We start from the raw sequence: 25,192 nt of genomic DNA on the forward strand, positions 1-25,192 counted from the left end.
CAGCGCTACACACAGCATATGCACGACAAAAGCACCACCGCTATCAAAATCATCACAGACATCACATTTCATGACCATCAACGCATTTGCATTGAAAATTTTCATTAGGCCAGCATTATTCCTAGGACAATTTTAGAAATCATCTATCATATATGATTGTTCGGATATGAGTGGGTGTGGCATCTATTGAGTTTATATCATGCAATGGTGTAAACTTTACTCACGTCGCTTCACTTCAGGGTCTGCAGAAGCCTCCATGGCTGTCCAGGTGTGCTTCCCCACGAGTGCGAGCACCCGCTCCTCCATGTCAGTGATGTCGCTGGGGACTGGTGGCCCCCCACCCATTTGCCTCTGCACGGACCTCATCGTCCATAGCTTCTTCTGTAAAAGGTGACAGGATGACATGGCATGAGATCATTGCGTGATATCATTGCTAGGTACTGTCACAGAAACTAACACAACAAATAACCGACAGATGTAATTATGATTATTATGGTAATTACCATTCTTTACCTAAAGACGTACACCGTGACCGCAGGCTTTGAGTAAAACATTCCCGGTAAAAGTGAAAGACCTCGCATCTGCTGATTGTCACTCATGATTGTTACAAATCACATTATATAAATACATAAGTACATGTAAATAAATGTAATACTTACTCTTGCGGATCCCAGAAGGTCGTTCCATCATTTGTAGCATTGGTTGCCCTCACGCACCTCGTTGGTCGCCGACGAGACCACCTCTGCTATTTCAGCCCATACCTTCTGGTAGGTCTTTGGGTGGGCTTCCCACACCCTCCCTGGGTCAAATCACTCCAGCGTAACTCAACCTCCTGCAGGAGGGAGGCATTTGCCTCGTCCGAGAACCTCCTCGCTCTCTTGAGCCCTCCAATGTGCTCCTCTCCCAGCTCACTGCTCTTGCCAACATCAGACTCCACAGTGTGCTATGTCGCCTGATCCTCTCCCTCCATAATGGGCCAAATTCAGGCAAATATGTGGCTGGTAACAGCTAATTTTTGTTTCCCTACTTGCTCTAAAGCTCTAACCACCGCGCCCCCCCCCCCCCCAAAGCACCCACACCACACCCACGCACGCCTTCACTCCCTCTCGCCCCTCTCTCTGTCTCCTCTTCTGCACATGTTATGATGACCCTTGACCTCCTGACTCGCAGGAATTGAGCGTTGCCATGCTGTTGCTAAGGTCACTGACACTGAACGGCAGAAGATTTAACGCTACCGCCCATTTCATATCGCTCGCGGTAATGCCCAATTTCAAAACTGGAGACTAGGTGCTTTGAGAATGGGAGAGAAGCCGGCGATCTGAAAACCCATTTTTACCGCCCACGGCAGAAATAACGGCCATTTTTGGGCGATCTGCACAAAAGTGTAAAATCTAGCTCCTAGACTTAAATATAGGGGGTATAATTAGAAAGTTTGCAGGTGATACTAAAATCGGCTGTGTGGTTGATAATGAAGAAAGCTGCAGACTGCAGGAAGATATCATTCAACTAGTCGGGTGGGCAGAACAGTCGCAAATGGAATTTAATTTAGGGAAGTGTGAGGTAATGCATTTGGGGAGGGCTAACAAGGAAGGAGAATACACATTAAATGGTAGGACACTGAAAAGTGTGGAGGAACAAAGAGAGTGCATGTCCACAGATCCCTGAAGGTAACAGGCCAGGGAGATAAGGTGGTTAAGAAGGCATACGGAATGTTTGCCTTTATTAGCAGAAGCATAGAATACCAAAGCAGGGGGAAGTTATGCTTGAACTGCATAAAACACTGGCTATGCCACAGCTGGAGTACTATGTGCAGTTCTGGCCATTGCATTACAGGAAGGACGTGATTGCATTGGCGATGGTATAGAGGAAATTTATGAGGATATTGCCGGGAGTGCCGAAAGATTGGATAGGCTGGGTTTGTTTTCCTTGGAACAAAGGAGGCTGAGGGGAGACCTCATCTGAGGCAAAAACCCTCACCACATTTAAAAAGTACTTGGATGTGCACTTGAAGTGCCATAACCTGCAGGGCTATGGACCTAGGGTTAGAAAGTGGGATTAGGCTGGATAGCCTCTTGTTGGCTGGCATGGACACGTTGGGCCAAAATGGCCTCCTTCCGTGCTGTACACTTCCAAGATTCTATGATCACCCTCTCATTCCAGGAATCAATCTAGTGAACTATTGTTACACCACCTCTGAGGTAAGTATATCCTTCCTCAGATAAGGGGACAAAAGCTTTGCTCAATACTCCAGGTGTGGTCTCACCGAAGCCCTGTACAATTGTAGCAAGAATTCCTTACTATTGTACTCCAACCCCCTTGCAGTAAAAGCCAACGTATATTTGCCTTGCTGTACCTCCATGCTAACGCTGTGTTTCCTGTACGAAGACACCTACATTTTTCTGAACACCAACATTTACTAGATTCTCACCATTTAAAAAATGGTCTGTTTTTCTATTCTTTCTACAAAAGTGACTAACCTCACATTTTCCCACATTATACTCTTATCTGCCACCTTTTTGCCCATTCACTTAACCTGGCTATATCCCTTTGCAGGCTCTTTGTGTCCTCTTCACAGCTTACTTTCCCAGCTACCTTTGTATCGTCAGCAAACTTGGATACATTGCACTCGGTTCCTTTTTACGATGACATTAGAATTGGTACCTAACCAACAATTTATAAGTTAGTGATTTTAAGTGATACATATCTCTGTAACTCAAACCTCAGACCTAAGCATTAAACCATTTGAGTTACTTGGTCACAGTGTAACTTATCTATCTATATATTGATGTAATGAAAAAGGGTGTGTATTTCTGACTGACATATCACACTTCCTGGGGGTAATTTTTCAACTTTACACTGCCAGTGGTGAGTCTCGCCTGTTGGTACAATGTATGTGCATCTGAATTTCTGAGCAAGGTTCTCTGTTGGCAGTATGAAGACGGAAAATTATTTTTCATGTGTCACTATTTTCTGTTACATTTAATTAGGGACAAATTCATTCTACTTAAATTTCTTGCAGCTGAGTGGCTCAGATATAAATTTCTTGCAACAGTATTTTTTTAATAACCAGAAAGAAAGCTATTTGGAACATATACTGAAACAATTGCAGCAACAGAAAATACATGAAGTAACACAGGAGATAAAATGTGTGTCGCATAAGATTTAGCTTAGCACTTGCGTTTAAAAAGAGAGAAAACTAGACATTTTATCCGAGGTGCTGATTAACAGCCTGAAGAGCAATTAAAGTCTGATTGATTGACTTCACCCTGCACGGTTCACTCACCAAACCATTGTATTTTTATTGCTTTGATGCTTTATTTACTTAACTATTGGACTTGTGGACTTAAGATGACACAGCCTTATCATAGCAGAATAATGGGCTCAATTTTCCCGTTATCTGCTCCGTTTTTTTGGCGCGCGCCACTTTTTTTGGCCTAAATTAAAATATCCAAGTTTCCTCAAAGATTGTGCACCAGCGTAACTCAGTTAGTTACGATTTTTTTAGGTTAGTTTTTTTTTCGCGTAATAGGGGGCATAACCTGATGTTTGCGCCAGTTTTTCACATTTATGCAAGTTTGGCCAACTTACATTTTTCCTAGGACGGTGTATGTGACCACTCCCAAAAAACCAGCGCACATTAAAAAATCGGCGCAAAAAGACGCCATTGTTTTTATGCAAAGTTTTGGAGGGAGTCATGAACACATTAAATATGCATCATGAAGCTTAATTTTTTCAAGCGTAAAATGCAGAAAATGGAAGTTTCATGCAATTCTTTAATTTTGGATTTTTTTCAAAGTGCCAAGTCACCACCGAACATCTCCAAACCGGGCTTAAGAGTCGGAGCGTCGGCCGGCAGAATCGGTCTCTCGCCTGGACACAGAGGCTCGGTGCTCGGCTTCAAATAAGCCCGAGAGGTGGGTGGGCTGGGGTGGAAGTTGAACTGAAGAGATGAGGACCCTTACACTATGCAGCAGCATCAAACGAAGCCCGCCCGGAGCGGGGGGTGGGCGGGTGTTTGCCGAGCCCCTGTGTCCGTGTGAGGGAGCGATTCCTGCTGGCCAACCCTTGAGCCGGGTGAGGAGACGTTCGATCAGTGGTGGGGTGGTACTTTTTTTTTTTAAATCTAAAATGAAAGAATTGCATTAGACTTCATTCCCCCAAATGTCCTCATTTGAATGCCTAGCTTTCCGTTCTAAACAAACCTATTGCGCATGCGCAGACCTGGGTGTGGTCCATACTAGGGCGTCGACCTTGGGGAGAGAGAGAACAAAGAAGCTTGTCCTGCTGTTTTGAGCTTCTTGCAAAGGTACAATTTAATCATGAGGGCAATATTGACAATGCCATACCATGTGCAAGCCTTCTGCATGATGGTGCTGCGGAAGAGACGATTGATTCGACGTCATTGCATGAGGAACCTCGCAGCATGTAGGATGATGGACAGGAGGCCTTACCCACATCGGGTATATCGAGACAGGCGTTCATACCTGCACCTGAGTGATGCAGACTGTGAGAGAAGGCTGCGTTTCCACAAAGAAGTTGTAACCGAGATCTGTGAGTTAGTAAAAGCAGACCTGCAACCTGTCAGTTGAAGTGAATGTTATGGCTGCACTTTCATTATGTGCATCTGCATTATTCCAGGTCACAACTGGGTATGTGTGCGCCATTTCTCAACATGCAACACATAACTGCATTCGGTAGGTGACTGCTGCACTATTTGCCCGGAGGAATGACTTCATAAAGTTCCGATGACTACCCAGGCAATGCGTGAAAGGGCTGTAGGCTTCTTCAGGATTGCTGGCTTCCCAAAGGTAATTGTACACACATCGCCTTGCGAGCACCTTTGGAGGATTTCGAGATGCACAGGAACAGAAAAGGCTTCCACTCCGTTAATGTGCAGCTTGTGTGTGACGACATGCATCGCATCATGTCAGTTGATGCGAGATACCCTGGGAGCACCCATGATGTGTTCATCCCACACGAGCGCTATATCTGCCATGTTTCAGCAGCAGCCAGAAGGGCAGAGCTGGCCTCGCCACCTGGCTCATGATGCCCCTACGCATGACCCAGGCGGAAGCTGACCAGGAATACAACATGTCGCACATTGCGACACGCAGCATAACAGAGGACCATTGGCATCAGCTTCAGGTAAGTGTGCATCTTTTTCTAGAATCCAGTCGAATGCCCGTGGGAAGGAGAAACCGGGATTTCTGGGCCAATATTTTTATTTATTCACTTGAATTGCAATTGTAAATGTGACCATCTGTATGTCCCACCCAGCAAAAAGACACCCTCTCTAAAAAGTCATATTTTTATCTTTGCAGAGGAAGGTAGCACACAACAAAAGGGAAAGAACTCAAACAGGAGGAGGCCCGGCAAATCTGCACCCACTGACACGCTTGGAAGACAGCTTTTCCTATGCCTGGACCATTCCGGAGGCTACTTGCAATACTCCACTGAGATTGTTGGTCAGTTCACTGTTGTGTGCTGCATGCTACATAACTTAGCCATCATGAGGCAGCAGCAGCTGGTAGTAGAAGATTCACCCAAGGTGAGAGTAGCTGATGATGAGAGGAAGCTGCAGATGACGAGGAGGAGGAGGAGGAGGCCATGCAACTACTTGAACCCGGAGCTCGACGGCGGAGGAGGGCGGGCCGTCATGCCCCTTTAACAATTGCTCATGCCTTGCGCCAGCAGCTCATCTGTGAACACTTTGCTGCCTGAAGGCTCAGCGGTAACTATTCCAAATGGACCATGTTTACTGTTTAGACCTGTTCCGTTGTGTTGTGTTAATGGAACAAATAATGGACATTATTATTCTTTACTTCAAAAAGTTGTGTTAATGGAACAAATAATGGAAATTATTCAGTTATGATTTAAAGTATATTTTATTCAAAAGCTTAACAAACACTTGTTTGTACTTAACTTTAATAAAAATATTCTTTATCAAACTTTAAAGTTTTCAGTTAAGATCACTTACAAACTTTTAAACTTGTAAATTTACATAACTGCACTTGGTCTTGTTGACTTCACCCCTTCCCACAGGTGGTGGCACAGCGTTTCTCAGGTTAGCACTAAGCTTATTCTTTCGAACATCTCGGGTATTGCGCACTTCTCGATTGTGGGGGGAGAGGGGGCAGGCGGTAATGTGGAAGGCCCGGCTTAGGTCTCTTCAGAGGCTGGTCTGGGGATTGGAGTGGGAGTGGCAGTTGATTCTGTCAATGGGTGTGGGGTCTGGGCGAGTTCCCTTATTGCAGCAGCTAACTCTGACATTCCCTCCCTCACGTGCCCTGACAGTGTCTCAACTACCTCCAACATTCCCTCCCTTATGTTCGCCGACAGTGTATCAGCTACCTGTGACATTCTCTCCCTCATGTTCACCAACAGTGCATCAACTACCTACAACATTCCCTCCCTCATGTTCCTAGACAATGTTCCTATTTCTCATGAGAGTGTTTTACTTCTCCCAACAGTCCCAATACCTCATCACTCACTCCACTGATGGCATCCAGGAGTGATCGCATAAGGTCAGTGCTCTCCGCACTCATTGCCATCATCTGAATCACATCTGTTAGATCCTGTGCCTCAGGAGAGCGGGGTCAAGCTCTCCTTCCCCTCCTCACCCAGGGTGTGGCTCGCTGCATCCTACTGAGACCCGCAGCCTCAGATGGTGGGGCCCTGGGTGTGCCTCGCTGCATCCCACTGGAATCCCCAGCCTTGGACGGTGAGAAACCATGGAATGGCCCAACACTCGTACCACTTAGGAAAGGGTCTGGCACCTCAGTGGGTGGCACCTGCACTTCCTCCAGAGTGAGTACAACAGGGTGGGCTTCATCCATCACTTCACCCTCACCCCCATGCTCTTGGTCTGGAAGGTGGGATTGGAAAATGTTCTCTTCTTCAGGCTCGTCCGTGTCTGAATCTTCTGCATCGGCTTCAGCCTCGTCAGAGTTGGCCTCACATTCTGCAAAATATAACAGAACAGACAAATGGTTAACAGCAGAGGAGCGGGCAGGATGGCATGAGTAGGCTCACACAGCACAGGCAGCAGGCTCATTTGAAGGACTACGATGAATGATGGCACATTGCATCAACCGAAGAGTAGCTGACATAGACATCCCCATGAACCGAAGCATAACTAGCCCGTGCGGTACTTAATATGTAGCAAAACCAGACTCTGGAATTTGCAAGACTTGCCCGCTCCCTCAAGTGTGGGCCCAGCTTGTGCCGTGGTGGTTGCTTTTCTCCAGGCAGGAACCATCAAACCAGCGACCTTGTCTTCCAAGCATGTCAGTGGGTGCAGATTTGCCGGGCCTCCTCCTGATTGAGTTCTTTCCCTTTTGTTGTGTGCCACCTTCCTCTGCAAAGATAAAAATATGACTTTTTAGAGAGAGTGTCTTTTTGCTGGGTGGGACATACAGATGGTCACATTTACAATTGCAATTCAAGTGAATAAATAAAAATATTGGCCCAGAAATCCCGGTTTCTCCTTCCCACGGGCATTCGACTGGATTCTAGAAAAAGATGCACACTTACCTGAAGCTGCTGCACCCACGCGAGATCCCAGTCCTGAGGCCTCCAGTGACTGCATGTCGCAGCGTGTGCACGTTAGGACGTGCACAGGGCTGGAGCAGCAGTCACATGGCTTTGGGCAGCCAATCAAGGTAAAGTATGTTCTCATTCATAATAATGGGAATTCCGGAGGTTGGAGTTCCCATTATTATGAATGAGAACCCCCCCACCTGCCAAACACACAAAACATTAATAAAAAATAGGAAAAAATCCACTACATATAATTATAATTTTCCAATTTAAAAAAAAAAGTTTTCTTAATTATAATTTAAAATAAATTTAACATACTGGGGAGACTTTTTAAAAATAAAATGTGTTTAATCTTCTGCTAGTTGGTTCCAGCATTTCTTCTTTTCTTTTGGTGAAACTTTTATGTGGCCACTGCTGGTGTCCAGCTCGTGCCATCTGGCCTCAGTTACAGTAACTAGTGCCTCCACTTCATCCTGTAAGAAATTCTTGGTCCTTCCATCTTGCATATTGTATTGCAGCTCCGATTTTTCCAATGAGAATGAAAGTTCTCCTACATGGCTCTTTAAAAATGGCCGACTGCAGACGGGGAGGTGTACTGGGCATGCGTACCCAAAGCAGTCACGTCAAACGTCTTTTTTTTTTGTGCATGCGCAGAAGGGAGGGCATTGTTTTTTTCGGTGCAGACATTAGGCTCCACCCCCGAAGCGAAAGGACAGGCTGCGCAGCGCCAATTTCAAAAAATAGAATGGGGAAACTTGCAAGTTATTTATTTGGAGTAGTCGGGGCCAAAAAAAAGGGCATAACTCTTGCAATACGCAAAAAAACGGCATTGGGGAAAATTGAGCCCAATATGTAGTGTATTACACACTTTAGCAGTCCCGTCTTTATAATGCAACCGATTATCCTACTTACCATGAGCAACACTAGTATATATAAAAAAGTTACCTATTGTGCACGGATATGCCGATCTGACTTGCATCTTTTGGTGACACCTTGCTTTCTCCACTAAGACTGGAACTAAAATTTGTAACACGGTAAAGACTAAATAGTTGCAACATTTACAGGAAAAAAAACTAAACTTACATATAGAATAATATTTTCTCTGTTTTCTCTGGCCCCCAGCCATGTTTTCCATTGGAGGCCTGCCCCCCATGTGAGAAGCCTTACCTTCCTCGACCTATCACTGGTCGGTCAGAGGACTCGAGTGAACATGCCACAGTTCCTAACAAGCACTTAAACATAAGGGGCTAAAATAGCCCACCGCCCGAAACGAGTCGCACCTACCTCTTTCCAAGTATTCTGTCCGCCCCAATGCATAGGGCAGACAATCCAAAGAATTTCAGGTATTTGTGTTTTTTTTGGAGCAGGGCAGAAGTGGCCTCATCATCGGGGTGGAAGTGACGTCGGGTCGGAGTAGCCACCACTGGTGGGGCGGAAGTGGGGGAGGGTCGGGGTGGCCGACGCTGCAAGTCATCAGCGCTGCGCTTATGACATCATTGCACTGGCGCATCACAACATCTCTCCTCTTCCGTTAAAGAGGAGGACCACTGCGAACTCTGCAGCCACTTTAGTGGCAAACACTGGGTCATCAGGGAGGGTTTCGGCTGGGCCAGCAGCCTGGCACCCAAGAGGGAGTGCCAAGCTGCCTGTTGGCGGCTCGGCTGAACCTGCGGGCATAATAGTCAGCCCAACTTGGCAGTCGGCCGACAAAAAAAAATGGAGTCGCTATCAGTACCACCTCCTTTAAGGGCAGCCATGCTGCCCAGCCACAGAAAGGGTACCGACAGAAAAAGCTGTCAGTGGCACAGACTGGTGGCGGCATCGCTCCCGTGGGTCAATTTTCGAAAGGGGCAATTTCCACGGGTCAATTTCGAGAAGGGGCCACCACTGGTCAGTAAGGAGGTAGCGCAGCATGACGCGACGGGAAAAAGGGCGGGGCAGTCCCCTACTGAACTGAAAGAGGGCAATATCTAAAATGGTGACCAAACCAGTGGCCATGGGCCTTATAGAAAGGGGCAATTTCAGCCCCAAAATATCTAGAAGTTCTTATGGTTGCCAGCAAGATTGACTATTCATCGAGTGCGCCAGTCTTCAGTTTCAGAGGTGCCGCAGTTTATAATAATTTTGTACAAAAACAGGAATCTTGAGTATAATTTAAGCACTTGCTTGTGATCTCTTTCTTATCGGTCTTACAGCTGGCACAATCACACATTATAGCTATCCTAACAAGTGCAAAGTGTTTTATAGATTAATGTATGTAGGTGTTTCAACCATACTTTATAAAGTGTTTCAAGAACATAAGAATATAAGAAATAGGAGTGGGCCATTCGGACCTTCGAGCCTGCTCCGCCATTCAATAAAATCTTCCGCTTCAACTCTATCTTCCCACACTGTTCCCCTATCCCTTGATTCCCTTAATATCCAAAATTAGTACATAAAAAGTAAACTGAGATGGATTGAACTGATATGTTCAACTTATGGGATGGGAGGATGAAGCATTGCAGTGATCCTGTGCTGAATTCCATGAGATAACAGCAGCTCAATCAATAATTCAATCAAAATACACGACTATGATGTAACCTCCTTTTGGTCTATTGCATTCCTTAACCTCAAATCTTCAACTACAAGATTAAAGGCAACATTTGTCCAGCATGCAAAAAATATATTTTGATGAGATTTATTGTACGAAAACTTAGAAGCTCGTTCCAACACAAAGTGCTCTACTTGTTTATGGTTTATTCTGAATGTGCTCTTTCCTTCCCCATACATTCCTTATTGTATGTACTTATTGATTATTTTCTGAACTGTACAAATACCCAACTAATAAAGTCATATTAACAAAAAATAAAATGCTGCAGATGCTGGCAATCTGAAACAAAAAAAGAAAACACTGGAGACGTTCAGTACATCAGGCAGCATCCATTGAGAAAACATGAGTCAGTTGGCATTTCGGGTATAAACCCTTGTCCTATTATTGAGTTGTCTTCAATTCAAAAAAGGCATCATAAACGAATGCCTTTTTCCCCCAGTATATGATCATCAGTTTGGAGTACAGTCAATCTTTATTACAAGCTGTGGGAACCAGTTAAGAACTCTTGCCAAGGTTAGATTTTTTTAAAGATTTTGAGCAGTTATAAACATACTAATGTTTCTGTCATGTTTGTACTTTTGGGATCACTAGCACTTGATGGCGTCACTGTTGGACGCCATTAGGCTGCGCACACTTGTGTGCAGCCCAAGTATAAAAGGCCAGCCATTTTGTATATTAATCACTTTGGGCATTAATAAAGCAGAGCCAAGGTCATACCTCTTGGAGTTAAACAGTACTCAGTTTAACAGTTATTGCATACACAACATTTGGCGACGAGGCAACAAGAACCTTTGAATGTAAAAATGAGACAAATTGGATTGTTGGAGCGATTTGTGGAAGGAGAAGATTGGGCAGACTTTGCGAGCCATTTGAGCCACTTCTTCGTAGCCAACAAAATGGAGGAGGTTGGTGACGCAGATCGGCGCCGGGCTGTGTTCCTCACGGTTTGCGGTCCAAAAATTTATGGACTGATAAAGAATCTACTCCTGCCTGTGAGTCCAACAGAGAAGATGTATGAAGAATTGTGTACACTGGTACAGGACCACCTTAAGCCAGACAAAGGCATCATCATCTCAAGATACAGATTTTACACACACGTTCGCTTGGGCCAGAATGCGGCGGAATTTGTTGCCGACCTGAGACGTCTAGCGGGACCGTGTAAGTTCGGGGCTGAGTTGGCAGACATGCTGTGAGACTTCTTTGTAATCAGCATCAATCACGAGGTGATCCTGCGTAAACTACTGGAGGTGGAGACGTTGGACTTGAACAGAGCCATCACGATCGCTCAGTCATGCATGACGACGGATAGAAGTCTAAAGCAGATATCAGTGAAAAATTGAAACTCGACAAGTACTGTAACTATGACTGGTTCGGCAGAGCGGCACATGGCAGGGCCTACCCAACTGTGTACGCGAAACCTGTGGCTGCCCAAAGTCTGCCAGCGGGAATGCATCCGATTTCTCCATGTTGGCGTTGTGGGGGAAATCACCGGCATCAGCAGTGCTGATTTAAGCAATATAGTTGCAAAGGCTGTCTGCGAGTAGGGCATCTCCAGCACAAGTGTCCGCAGATGAGCAAGCGTGCTGCGACACACCACGTGGAGGATGATGGTCAGACTAGCGCGGATCCGGATACAAAATCCGAGATACCAGAATAGGAAGTGTGTGGACTGTACTCGTTCCTGACAGAACAAACCAATAATGATCAACGCGAAAGTTAATGGGGTGCCGGTATCGATGGAACTGGACACGGGGGCGAGTCAGTCGATAATGAGTGAGAGGGCATTCAACAAGCTGTGAGATACTAAGGCTGTGAGGCCCAGGCTGAAACCAGTCAATGCCAAGTTGCGCACGTACACCAAAGAACTCATAACGGTGATTGGCAGTGCCACAATTAAAGTGTCGTATGACGGTGCGGTTCACGAGTTACCGCTATGGATTGTCACAGGCAGTGGCCCAACGCTGTTCGGCAGGAACTGGCTTGAAAAAATCAGATGCGATTGGAATGACATCAAGGCGTTGTTGTCGGAGAAAGATACATGTGCCCAAGTACTGAGCAAGTTCCCCTCACTGTTCGAACCAGGCATCGCCAACTTCACGGGAGCCAAGGTGCAGATCCACGTGGACTCAGGTGCAAGACCTGTTATGTATGAATAAAGAGTCTGACTGGATACTGTGAGCTCAAAGTAAAGTGTGCCCTTAGTCTTTTATTGCAGGTCTCCAGAGTGCCTCTCCAGCCTTTGACGCCCAATTAGGTACCTGTTCTCCCAAGGGATTGTGGGATCCCTTGGGACTCCAGAGGATGAGCCCTCTGGTGGCTACACAAGGTATATATAGGTTTACATATATAACAAGACCCATCCATCATAAAGCTCGGGCAGTTCCGTATATGATGAGGGAGAAGGTCGAAATCGAACTGGACAGACTCCAGTGTGAAGGGATCATATCACCGGTTGAATTTAATGAATGGGCCAGCCCCATTGTTCCTGTACTGAAAAGTGATGGCACAGTCAGAATCTGTGGAGACTACAAGGCTACGATCAACAGGGTTTTGAAACAGGATCGGTACCCATTACCGAAGGCTGATGACTTGTTTGCAACGCTAGCCAGGGACTTGATGTCGGCTTACATAACCGAGGAGCTGGTCGAGATGTCGAAGAGACTTACGTGCATTAACACGCATAAAGGACTGTTTATTTATCACAGGTGCCCTTTTGGAATTCGCTTGGCTGCAGCAATATTTCAGAGGAACATGGAGAGTCCACTGAAGTCCATTCCCAGAATCGTCGTGTTCCAAGATGACATCCTGATCACAGGGCGTGGCTCCGAGGAACATCTGAACAACCTGGAAGAGGTTCTACATCGTCTGGACAAAGTGGGACTCAGACTGAAACGCTCGAAGTGCGTCTTCATGGCACCAGAGGTCGAATTCCTGGGGAGGAAAATTGCTGCTGACGGCATCAGGCCCAAGGACGCGAAAACCAAGGCCATCAAGAATGCACCCAAGCCGCAGAATGTGACGGATCTGCGTTCGTTCCTGGGTCTACTCAACTACTTCGGTAACTTCCTACCTAAATTGAGCATCTTATTAGAACCATTGCACATGCTGCTAAGAAAAGGCGACAACTGGGTGTGGGATGCGTCTCAAGACAGAGCTTTTGAGAAAGCCACTAATCTGCTTTGCTCTAACAAGCTGCTGGTACATTATGACCCACGTAAACGTTTAGTATTGGCCTGTGATGCTTCGTCATATGGAATTGGTTGCATACTCCAACAAGCTAATGCGTCGGGTAAACTTCAACCAGTCGCGTATGCTTCAAAAAGTTTGTCTAAAGCGGAAAGAGCCTACCGCATGGTAGAGAAAGAAGCACTAGCCTGTGTGTATGGGGTTAAAAAAATACATCAGTACCTGTTTGGTCTTCGGTTTGAACTGGAGATAGATCACAAGCCGCTCATTTCACTGTTCTCTGAAAACAAAGGTATCAATACCAATGTTTCATCCCGCATCCAGAGGTGGGCGCTGACATTATCCGCTTATGATTTTCATTCGCCATAGACCTGGCACCGAGAATCCTGCCGATGCTTTGAGCCGTCTGCCGTTGCCCACACCGGAGGTGGAAATGCCACAACCTATTGTTAGTTTTGGATGCTTTTGAAAGTGAAGGAACCCCTGTCATGGCTCAACAAGTTAAGACCTGGACCAGCCAGTATCCGATTTTATCGGTGGTAAAGAGTTGCATCCTCAAAGGTGATTGGTCTGCCATACCCAAGCAAATGTACGAGGAGACCAAACCTTACTTTCGTCGCAAAGACAAACTGTCTATTCAGTCGGATTATATACTGTGGGGCAATCATGTTGTTGTGCTCCAGAAAGGGAGAGAGAAATTTGTACGTGAGCTACGTAGCACACATCCCGGCATCGTAATGATGAAAACCATCGCCAGGTCTCATGTATGGTGGCCGGGAATTGACTCTGAGCTGGAATCATGTGTGCATCAGTGCAACACTTGCATGCAGCTCAGTAAAGCACCAGCGGAATCACCGCTGAGTCTGGGTCGGATCCACATAGACTTTGCAAGTCCCTTCCTGGGGAAGATGTTTTTAGTTGTGGTGGATGCATATTCGAAGTGGATAGAGTGTATAATCATGTCATCCAGCACATCCACAGCTACCATTGAGAATCTCAGTGTCATGTTTGTGACACATGGTCTGCCTGACATCGTTGTTAGCGACAACGGATCGTGCTTCACCAGTCAGCAGTTTCAAGAATTCATGAAACTCAATGGTATCAAACATGTAAGGTCAGCACTGTTCAAACCTGCATCCAATGTGCAAACAGAACGTGCTGTCCAAATCATAAAGCAGAGTATGAAGCGAGTAACCCAAGGGTCACTGCAGACCCGCCTGTCATGCATACTGCATCGTACAGGACAAGACCACATACGCTTACTGGGGTCTCGCCTGCTGAACTAATGCTGAAGAGAGGTCTTAAGACCAAGCTATCTCTTGTACACCCTGACTTGAATAATCATGTTGAATATCGAAGACAAACTCAGCAAGGGGTATCACGATCGCACAGCTGTATCACGCGATATTTCTGTAAATGATCCTGTATATGTTCTGAATTATGGTCAGGGTCCCAAGTGGATTGCTGGTACTGTCATGGCCAAGGAGGGCAACAGAGTATTTATTGTCAAGCTCAAAAATGGGCAATCATGCAGGAAACATATGGCACACAGACGAACCGGAACAGTCGGAGGAAGAGACAATTGATGACCAACCAACCTACCCCCAGTCATCAGAGGATTCAGTGGTCATCAGTGAATCGGGACTTTCAATCGCTGACATGTTCAATGAAAATGGACTTTCAATCCCTGACGCCATATGGCCATTGCCCACTCCCACCAGGTCAGCCACCCAACCACCAGTCACAACAGACTCTGAACACTCACCCAAGGCTAGAGTTGAACTAAGACGGTCAACCCGGGAGCATAAAACACCGGTCCATTTCAATTTGTGAAAGACTGTGTTAATATCTCAGAGGGGGTATTGTCACGTATGTACTTTTGGGATCACTAGCCACTAGATGGCGTCACTGTTGGAAGCCATTGGACTGCACGCATGTGTGTGCAGTCCAAGTATAAAAGGCCAGCCATTTTGTATATTACTCACTTTGGGCCTTAATAAAGCAGAGCCATGGTCATACCTCTTGGAGTTAACAGTACTACTAACAGTACTCAGTCTAACAGTTATTGCATGCACAACAGTTTCCAATGAGAGCAGGGAAAAAGATGGTTATACTAATGCTGCTAGGTAGAATGAAGTTATGCTTCTAATATTCAGCAACAGCAAAATATGTTTTGCATCTGATTGTTTGTGAATAGAGATTCTGGTTTGTAAAAGCAAAACTCTGATAAAATCTGCTTTGATCAGTTGGCTTTGCTTTACGTTAGATTATCACAGTGCAATGTTTTGATTTTTCACCTTTTTACTTGTGCTTCTCGCTCTGAGAACTGTGTTCAGTCACTACGTAATTAGGTGATTTCTTTCTCATTTAAGGTCCAAGGCCAAGTTCGCCACACAAAGATTCACTTTGACAAACTAAAGAATGATGTGTGCCAGAAAGTGGACCTCCTTGGAGCAAGTCGATGCAATCTTCTTTCTCATATTTTAGCAACATATCAGGTAAAATCACGAGAACATTTTAATCTTATTCTGTCAAAGTAACATTTGATGTATCAGCAAATTAGATGAGTTCATTGTGTGAAATAATCTTTTGCAAAGATGATGATTCAGGATTGAAACAAACAATACATTTTAATCCAATTTTTACCCTTCCTCTGCCTATTTCCAAACATCTCTGCTATCTGTGAACGACAAATAAGGCTGCAGTATACTGTACATATTGATTCGAGACTGGTTTATGTTCAAATGTGCAGCAGTTACATTGACTGAAATTTAAATTTGAATTTTTGAATTATTTGAATGAATGAATGAATAAATCTATTTCCGCGACCCAGCATGTGTACATACTATTAATGTTGGTATGATGACCCATGCATCAGTGTCCATATGCACACATCAATGGAAAGCAAGCACTGAAAGTGAAAACTTAAACTTCTCCTGAACAAATTGAGCTATAGCTATAAAAATATACAACATTTTGAACATGCAGTATTCGATCAGCTCAACTGACTTCCTGCTGTACATCTGATCGATATAGAGGTATACTTCCACCTGCAAACTGGAAAATGGCTTGAATTCCCCACTTTCCCTAATTTAATAGGTTGCAGAGTCTGATTGCTGACCAGCTCAATAGTTTCACTTTGCTACAAAGCAGTAGTTATTTAGCAGCAACACAAAAGTGGCAGTATATCTGCACTCTAAGCCTGGTTTCCCATTATTTCTGCTCCCAATACAATAATATGCTCAGCAGATAGGAAGTCTGAAATCTGGTTTTGGTGGGATGCGAGACAGAGAGGCTGCGATATTTATAGGGCATCGGGGAGGCAGAGGGGAAATGCAGTTGAGGGGGTGAAATCCTGGAGGCGCGGAGGTCCTGCCAAATTTAACGGCAGCACTTCATTATCACTTTGTTGTTCCGTTTCCGGCCCAGCAGCTAAATTGTGAGGCTGGTCCGGTGGGAATGCCAACGGTAGAAGGCTGCAGTTGTGGACCGTTGGGGATAGCCCTCGCTAATCGAGAATGATCGGGGGTTGGTGGTGGGACACAGGCACACCACGCAACCTGCTGTCGTACAAAATGGCAGCAGGTGTCAATGCTTGGGATTGCTTTTCGCAAATTTAATTCTTTATGCCCCCTGCCACTCTCTTATCTGTTGCGGGGTGGGGGGGGGGTGGTTAATATAGACGGCAAAGTGTTTGAAATATTGCCAGTTTTGGTTTCCACTTACGTGATAGACTCCATTTCTATCTAATTGGGAAATGGAGATAACTGACATGAGTCATAAATTTAAATCTTTTTGGTCCAAAAATGTTGCGAAATGCCAGAGTTTACACCCTTTCTAAAATACATGCTAAATTCCAGTACAAGTGACTTCTGGCAGAAGACGTGCCTGCCCCCAATTGGTGCATGCTTGCAAATGGCACAATAGTGAGGGACAAAGTTGCTGTCTCAGAAATTCTACCATTTACATCAGAATTGTATTTGACTCAGTTGAGCCTGTATAAGAGAGCAGAAAACTACCTGCATGATTTGTCAAATTAGGAAGTGATTGAGTTTACAGGATTTAAATATCCACAACTTCTGTCTAAAACATCGTGAGTTAGATTTTGGTTGTCTAGCGCCTCAATTTGCGACCAGAAGGGGCATTAATACGAGCGTAATAGCTTACCGACTGGGCGCACAGCTTTTAGCGCCCCAACGTAAAATTCAGTTGAGATTTACCGGGGTGCAAAATGCTAGCGATCAGTCCATTCATGATGTCAGTCCTGGGTGCAATGCCCACGCTTGTGCCCCGCTCGCTAAATGAGGTGTGGCCGCCTCATTTAGCGACTGCCAATAATCACATCTGAAAAAAGTCAGTATCGCCTTCCAGAGTCGTTAACAGGTGACTACTAAAAGGATGAGGAAGCGCTTCCCTCGGAGGTCACATTCAGTGCAACGTTTACACAGAGCACGGTGCATGAGCCTCCGAGTTTGCAGCGGCAGACAGACCTCACAGTTCAGCTTGAGAAAAAGTAATTTTGAGAACTTTAATGGGTGCATTACTATGCCGCCAGCATCGCATTCTACATGCTCTACCCCCATGGCTTTACCCATGGCAACACCTATAACGGGACCTCTCCGAGGAGCAGTGTGTCAAAAGGCTGCGCTTCTGAAAGGAGGTCGTTATAGAGATATACCATCTCCTGCAGGCAGACTTGCAACCTCACACCGGCACCAGGACTGCGCTGTCCATCACAGTGAAGGTCACGGTGGTACTCACCGTCTATGCCTCCAGCTCCTTCCGGGCTGCATCAGGGGACATATGTAGCGTCTCACAATTCACAGCACATCGCTGCATCCGCGATGTCACACAGGCTCTCTAAACAGGCAGAATGGACTTCATTACCTTCCCGATGACCAGAGAGAAACAGGATGAGAGCGCATGTGGGTTTGCCAGGATATCGGGCTTCCCGAGGGTGCAAGGAGCAATTGACTGCAAGCACATGGCCTTGTGAGCACTATTCTAGAATGCAGAGGTCTTAAGAAACAGAAAGGATACCACTCCCTAAATGTGCAGCTGGCGTGGGACCACACGCAGCACATCCTCGCAGTCAATGCTCGCTTTCTGGAAGCGCACATTTATCCTCTGGGAGAGCACTGTGTCTCGACTGTTTCAGCCACCATGGGAAGGCCAAGGCTGGCTGCTCAGGGACAAGGGATACGGCCTGGCCACCTGATTAATGACCCGATCCGCAATCCCACCACAGAGCCGGAGGAATGCAAAATGAGAACCATGCCGCCACCCGCACCATCACCAAGCAGACAATAGGGTTGCTGAAGCAGCGATTCCGATGCCTGGACTTCTCTGGAGGCAACCTTCAATACTCCCATCAACAGATCTTACTATTCATTGTGGTGTGCTGCATGCTGCATAACTTGGCCGTTATGAGGGTCCAGGCCTTGCCAGTGTGGATCGCAGGCCCACCTCAGGAAGACGAGGAGTGGGAGGAGGAGAAACAGAAGCCTGACGACATCCTGAATATCCAACAAGACGACGAGGACCAGCAGCAGCCACGGAGGAGGCAGCGTGCCAATGTTGGCGGTGTCAGGGCTTTTCGGTGGCAGCTCAAAAGGCATCAGTTTGCTTAAAGGGATGCAGCTAATAATGATCGCGTATTGTGCCACAATAATGCCACATCTCTGTCACATCTCCACAAGCTGATGGATGCGGTCAAAGTAACATTTTATTTGTCAAACATCCCTCAAACAACCCCCAAAATCTACAAAAAAAATAAAATGGAGCACCTGCCCCTTCAAAGAACACAAAAGATCATTGTACTGCATAACATATGTACAGAGGTCCCATGGGGACACACTTCCTCAGTGCATCTTAATAAGAACATAAGTATATAAGAAATAGGAGCAGGAGTAGGCCATTTGACCCCTCGAGCCTGCTCCGCCATTCAATCAGATTATGGTTGATCTGATCTTGGCCTCAACTCCACTTCCCTGCCTGCTCCTCATAACCCTTGACTTCCTTATTATTCAAAAATCTGTCTATTTCCACCTTAAATATATTCAATGACCCAGCCTCCTCAGCTCACTGGCTTAGAGAATTCCAAAGATTCACAACCCTCTGAGAGAAGAAATTCCTCCTCATCCCCATTATAAATGGGCATCCTCTTATTCTGAAATTATGCCCCCTAATCCTAGATTCCCCCACGAGAGGGGAGACATCCTCTCTGCATCTACCCTGTCAAGCCCCCTCATAATCTTATACATTTCAATAAGATCACCTCTCATTCTCCAATGAGTATAGGCCCAACCTACTCAATCTTTCTTCATAAGACAACCCCTTCTTCTCACGAATCAATTAGTCAACCTCCTCTGAACAGACACCAATACAAGTATAAGCCCCCTCAAATAAGGAGACCAAAACTGTATGCAGTACTCCAGGTGTGGTCTCACCAATACCCTGTACAGTTGTAGCAAGACTTCCCTACTTTTATACTCCATTCCCCTTGCTCTAAAGGCCAACATTCCATTTGTCTTCCTAATTACTTGCTGTACCTGCATGCTAAAATTTTGTGCTTCATGTACAAGGGCCCCCATATCCCTTGCTACCGCAGCATTTTGTAATCTCCCTCCATTTAAATAATAATTAGCTTTTTTATTTTTCCTACCAAAGTGGATAACCTCACATTTTCCCCCATCTTGCATCTTCCAACCCCTCTGCCTCATCCCCTCCCACGCCTACAGCTCCTCCTCAATGTGGCCTTAGTGCCTGCAGCAAGGCCACTCGAGGGCTGTTCTGTGTTTGAGGGAGTCAGGACAGATGGCCTACGATGATGCTCTGGACCAACTGTGAGCCTGGACGGCCTGACTGCTGACTGCATCAGCTCAGGATGGGCGGCAGCAGTGTGGGGTGGCTGGGGTTCAGGCTGTGGCGGGTGCAGAGGCAGACTGGCCGTGGCGGGAGCTGGAATGCTGTCGTCATGAGGAAGAACAACACATTCCATTTCCAGCTGCACAATGCCATTCCTCCGGGGCGGTACCAGAGCATCAGCAGCAATATGTGCGACCACAGATTGCTGACTTGCTGCAGCACCATCTGTTTCCCCGTCTGACTGTAGGATGACAGAGAGGATAGTGGCAGACACTGCTTTCATGGCATCACTCTGAGACTGCTTGAAACACTGCAGTCTGAGAGTGTATGCCAGCAACCAGTGTCTGCATGTGTGGCTTCGACCTGTGATGTCATGGCTGCTGCCATGTCAACCATGGTATGCGATATCACCTCTGTGACCTCACTGTTGCTCGTTGAGGCCGCTTCCTGGTTTAGCCGGGCAAGGATGGGCTCAGTGGACTGATGAGAGGCATGGACAATGCTTGAGGCAGCCTCCGCCATACGCATAGCAAGTGAATCCACGCTCTGCGGCACCCTCCCCAATGCACCCATAATCTCTCGGTGCATCTAAATGGACTCCTTGGACATAGCCTCCAAATCCAGGTCCTCATCTGCCTGACTCTGAGCAGGACTCCTGGGCCGACTTACTCTCTGGAGAGCTGGCCCCCGAGCTTCTCCTCGCTTTGCTTCAGGATCAGCAAACCGCAGCAATGTGGCGGTGTCCTACACCGAACTGGTCCCCCCACTCGCTGGCACTGAGGACAGGTCCTGCTTTGCGCCCACACATGTCTCCACTTGCTCCTCATCTTCCCCTTCGTGTGATGATGGCAGCTGACGGTCAGGCTGTGGCTCATCTGGCTCATCATCTATAAGCACAAAGCAACACAAGTGCGGGTAGCATTTGGGGAGGGGGCAGGAAGGCTAGAAGGAGGGGACATCATTATTTTGGAGCTACATGTTGTAAGGCATGTGGGTTCAAGGGTCAGGGTTCTCACAGAAAATGCCCATCTCATTCACAGACCGTCACTGTTGACCGGGGACTCTGCCTCGCCGGCCGCCACCGCCCCAACTGGTGCGTCCATGAGGGCGGACACTTGCTCCTTGATCGCGATAAGGTCCTGGAGGTCTGACTCCTCGCCTCCCGTCCGTGCCTGCTCTTGCCTGTTGTGAGCGAGTTTGGCCTGCAATGAACAAAACAAGGAATTGTCAGTGGCTCTGTAGCTATTCATGTGCCATATGAGTCTGCAGTAAGTGACTCGCTACTAATGTCGCGAGATGTGAATCTCTGCATCTCAGCCTGTGTGGCAGCGCACAGTGGATCTGTCAAAGGTAGGAGTTAGGACAAAGAGCTACAAGTAAGTATGAGGATGAAGGCCTGTGACCACATGTGGAGATTTAAAAGGTGTTGGTGGGTGTCCTCAGGCTGAGTCGGGAGTGAGAAGATGAGAGACGCTTGGATGGGCGGGGCATGTCTGGTGAGGCGATAGAGAGGTTTTAGGGTGTCTCCAGTAACGAGGAGCATGGCCTGGTACACACAGAGAAGGGATGGGCAGTGTAAAGCCTTACATTGTGTAAGACAGTGAGGCTCACATTAACGCAACGCAAGGTTAATATAAAGAGTACTCACCCTGACGGCCCGAGTGAGGTCATTGAATTTTTTGCAACATTGAGTCGGTGTCCTGGCCACCGTGTCGCGGGCAGAGGTGTGCTGGACCATCTCCCTCCACAGCCTCCTGAAGACCCTAGGCGATGGCCTTCGTCCCCCTACAGGGTACAGCGCATTGTTACGTATCTCCACAGCCTCCAGCACACTCTGCCTTCTTCCCTGCTCCTCCATTTTCCCAGTCTCAGGTCAGTGAGGAAGTGGAGTTGCGCATGTGCATATTTACCTTGTCGCGCCTTTAAGACTTGGCTTTTCCCAGGATCGGAGATCAGAGCATGCGCAATGGTTCAGAAAAATTTACTGGCAGCATTTTCGTTAGCGCCCCCACCCCCCCCCCCCCCCCCCCCACCCCCGGTCAGGTGTGTAATGGCTGATTTAGCGCCCCTTCAGCTCTTGGTCCGATTCCAACAAATGTCTCAGCCGGATATGCAAACTTTTTCAAGGCGCTAAAATTCCCGCTCTGCCTGGATTAACGCCTTAAAATGTGCGCGATCAAACTTCCACCCCCAGGTTTTTATTGGCGAGACACAAACAGTTGTTTCCCAGCCGTGTAACAGAATAGGATTCTCTGAGCTGCCTTTCAGCAGTTTCAGGCAGGAAAATCTTTTGCTTCCTACCCATCTGACTTGGAACCCTTGCCATTGGGTGGCCATGCCTTCAGTTGCCAAGGCCCTAAGCTCTGGAATTCCCTCCCTTAACCACTCTGCCTCTCTTTCCTCCTTTAAGTCTCTCCCTAAAACCTACCTTTTTGACCAAGCTTTTGGCCATCGGCTACAGTTTCTCCTTATGGTGGCTTTATTTGTTTATGACACTCCTGTGAAGCACTGTGGCCCATTTTGCTACTTTAAAGGCGCTATATAAATCCAATTTGTTGTTGTTGAGTTCACTATGGGCATTGCCATATATGGTTCTTGGCTGCATTGTCGTATCATGAATCATGTGGAACCATGTTGGCCCTCAATTCAGGGTATCTGAATCTCAGAAAGCCTCTTCAGTGGGCTGCATCACTGCTGCTGGGTGTGAGGCCCATAGCTCACTCTAGCCATGCCATTTGTGCTGGGTATTGAATCTCAATACCCACTGATCAGTAGGAGGGCGGGCCTGATGGTATGTTAGATACTGAAAATCCTGAGAGATGTCATGCAAAAGTTCTCAGATGGCACTCTCTATTCTCTCCAAACACTTACACAAGGCCTGAAAACCAGTGACCAAATCATCCAGTGATTGGTCTCGAGGCCTCTTGGTCAGGGGGGAATGGATTCAAATGTTTGTGATGCCACCACCTGCTCTGTGTAGTACTGCATTTTGTTGAATTCTTTTCAGATATTGGCATTGAGAATGGCATTGAACTCCACTGTAACCTCTATGACCTGTATGTGAGTGTGACTCATCCAGCACTCTTTTTAAAGCATCATCCTGTGACCTGAGGTCACAGGCACTGTACTCAACTACTACCACCAAAGAAACCAATTATATGCCTGTCGGATCACGCTGTGCGCAAATTGGCTGCCACACTTGGTGACTTGTGCAGAGCCGCCACTCCCCACTGTCAGATCTCACCTTCACCTCTGATTCCTCTGGCTCCATGAAGCTAATGAATGAAGAAGTGCCACACATGGAAAGAGACTCATGAAAGACTTAGAGGGAGCACATAGCCTATGTTGGTTGCTCTGGTGTGGTCGTCATCAAACCTCTTCCTGTACTGCAAAGGAATCCTGGGTTTCAAGGAGGTGGCACTCACTGCTGCAGCCACCTCCCTCCCACCACAAAGTGCACACTACATTATTGGCAGGTCACCAGCTCCCTCCCCCAAACAAACTGTCCTTTCTGCTCCTTATCTCCATTATGAAGACATGTAGGTCTGGATCCCTGAAATTTGCTGCTCAGTTCTTTGGATAACGGTGATTCTTGTCTCCCAGATTGCCGACTTCCTCCAGTGCTGTCATTGCTCCTTCAATAATAGATTTTATATCCTGCCTCTGCGCCAGGTATCTGCCTCACCTCCACCTCAGTTCTGATGGCACTGTGGCATCATTGGAACTTGGAATATGTATATATATATTGGTCGATAAAGTTAGTTACATTGGTAAAGGGGCAAGAAAGAGCAGCTTCGTGGTGTAAAGTGAATGCAAATTGTTCACTCTGTCTACATTAAAGGAACTTAAGTGGATGCAGAATGAAATCCATATTCTACCACTTCATGGTGTAGTGCATTAGGGCTACGATATGTTGTGTCATCTGTCACTTTCATCCCAATACTGTAGGTTCCTCATGGTGAAAATGGACATATTATAGTAGGATAGGTATAACGTCAGTGATTTTCACATACTAGCACTTAACATGCTTCGACTAAATTTCTCACTCAATATAAAACTAAAAGAAAAAGCATACAAAAATGTTTTAAAAAAAGCACAGATCCTGGCGAATGCAAAAGATGCAAATAACATCAAAGGATGACAAAACTGATAGTATGAGCACAAAAAAGGGAATATGAAAAGAAACTTGCAATGTTTACAATTATATTTGGAAAAGGAGGGTGGTCCGGAGCAATGTTGGCCCCTTGAAAACAGATAATAATGATATTGTCAATGATAAGGAAATGGTGCAGATGTTGAATAATTACTTTGCCAAAAATCCCAAGGAAACTAATATTGAATCAAGGACAGGGACTCAACAAAATTAACGTAAGTAAAATAACAGTAATGAAGAAAATAATGGCACTAAAGAGCGACAAGTCCCCAGGACCAGATAGTTTCCATCCAAGGTTTTACAGGAAGTACATAAGCGTGGCAGATGCCCTAACTATAATCTTCCAAAGTTCTCTCGATTCAAGATCCGTTCCTTTAGATTGGAAAATTGTGCATGTCACTCCAGTATTTAAGAATGGTGACAGAGAGAAACCAGGGAATTATAGACCGTACATACATCTCTTGTCGGGAAATTACTTCAAGTCTATAATTAAGGATGTAAAATCCTGACCCTACAGTACAGACTTACACGAGGCACATGCTGAAGTCAAGGTCACTCTGGACCTGCACCTTTATTTCACAGCTCTCGAGTGCCACACTTGCCTGAGACCTGCCTTTATATACCTGTGTGGAAGTGCACCCCTGGTGGTAAAGTATGCTTGTGGTTACAGGTCATATCTAGTTACAGTCATGTATAGCATGGTAAGATACAGTTATATACAGTAGTGTGAGATACATGACACCACCCTCCCCCAAGGTCTTATTGTCTTTATAGATTCAGTCTCTCAGGTGGTCTACGCTCTTGCGTGGAGCGTCTTAGTTGTGGTTCAGTTGTTTGCCTTGGTGCCTGTTTTTCTT

The 25,192-nt window shown here is 46.3% G+C and overlaps 1 protein-coding gene across 1 annotated transcript in view; it reads left to right on the top strand.

Annotated features, from left to right (window-relative positions):
- Positions 1 to 25,192, top strand: part of ica1 (islet cell autoantigen 1) — a 384,634-nt gene that overhangs the window by 143,487 nt on the left and 215,955 nt on the right. The window contains exon 7 of the mRNA XM_070881029.1: positions 15,688 to 15,813. Coding sequence (XP_070737130.1) covers positions 15,688 to 15,813 — 126 coding nt within the window. The remainder of the gene's footprint in view (positions 1 to 15,687; positions 15,814 to 25,192) is intronic.

This window comes from Pristiophorus japonicus, chromosome 5 (assembly GCF_044704955.1).
Source record: "Pristiophorus japonicus isolate sPriJap1 chromosome 5, sPriJap1.hap1, whole genome shotgun sequence".
Classification (NCBI taxonomy): domain Eukaryota; kingdom Metazoa; phylum Chordata; class Chondrichthyes; family Pristiophoridae; genus Pristiophorus; species Pristiophorus japonicus.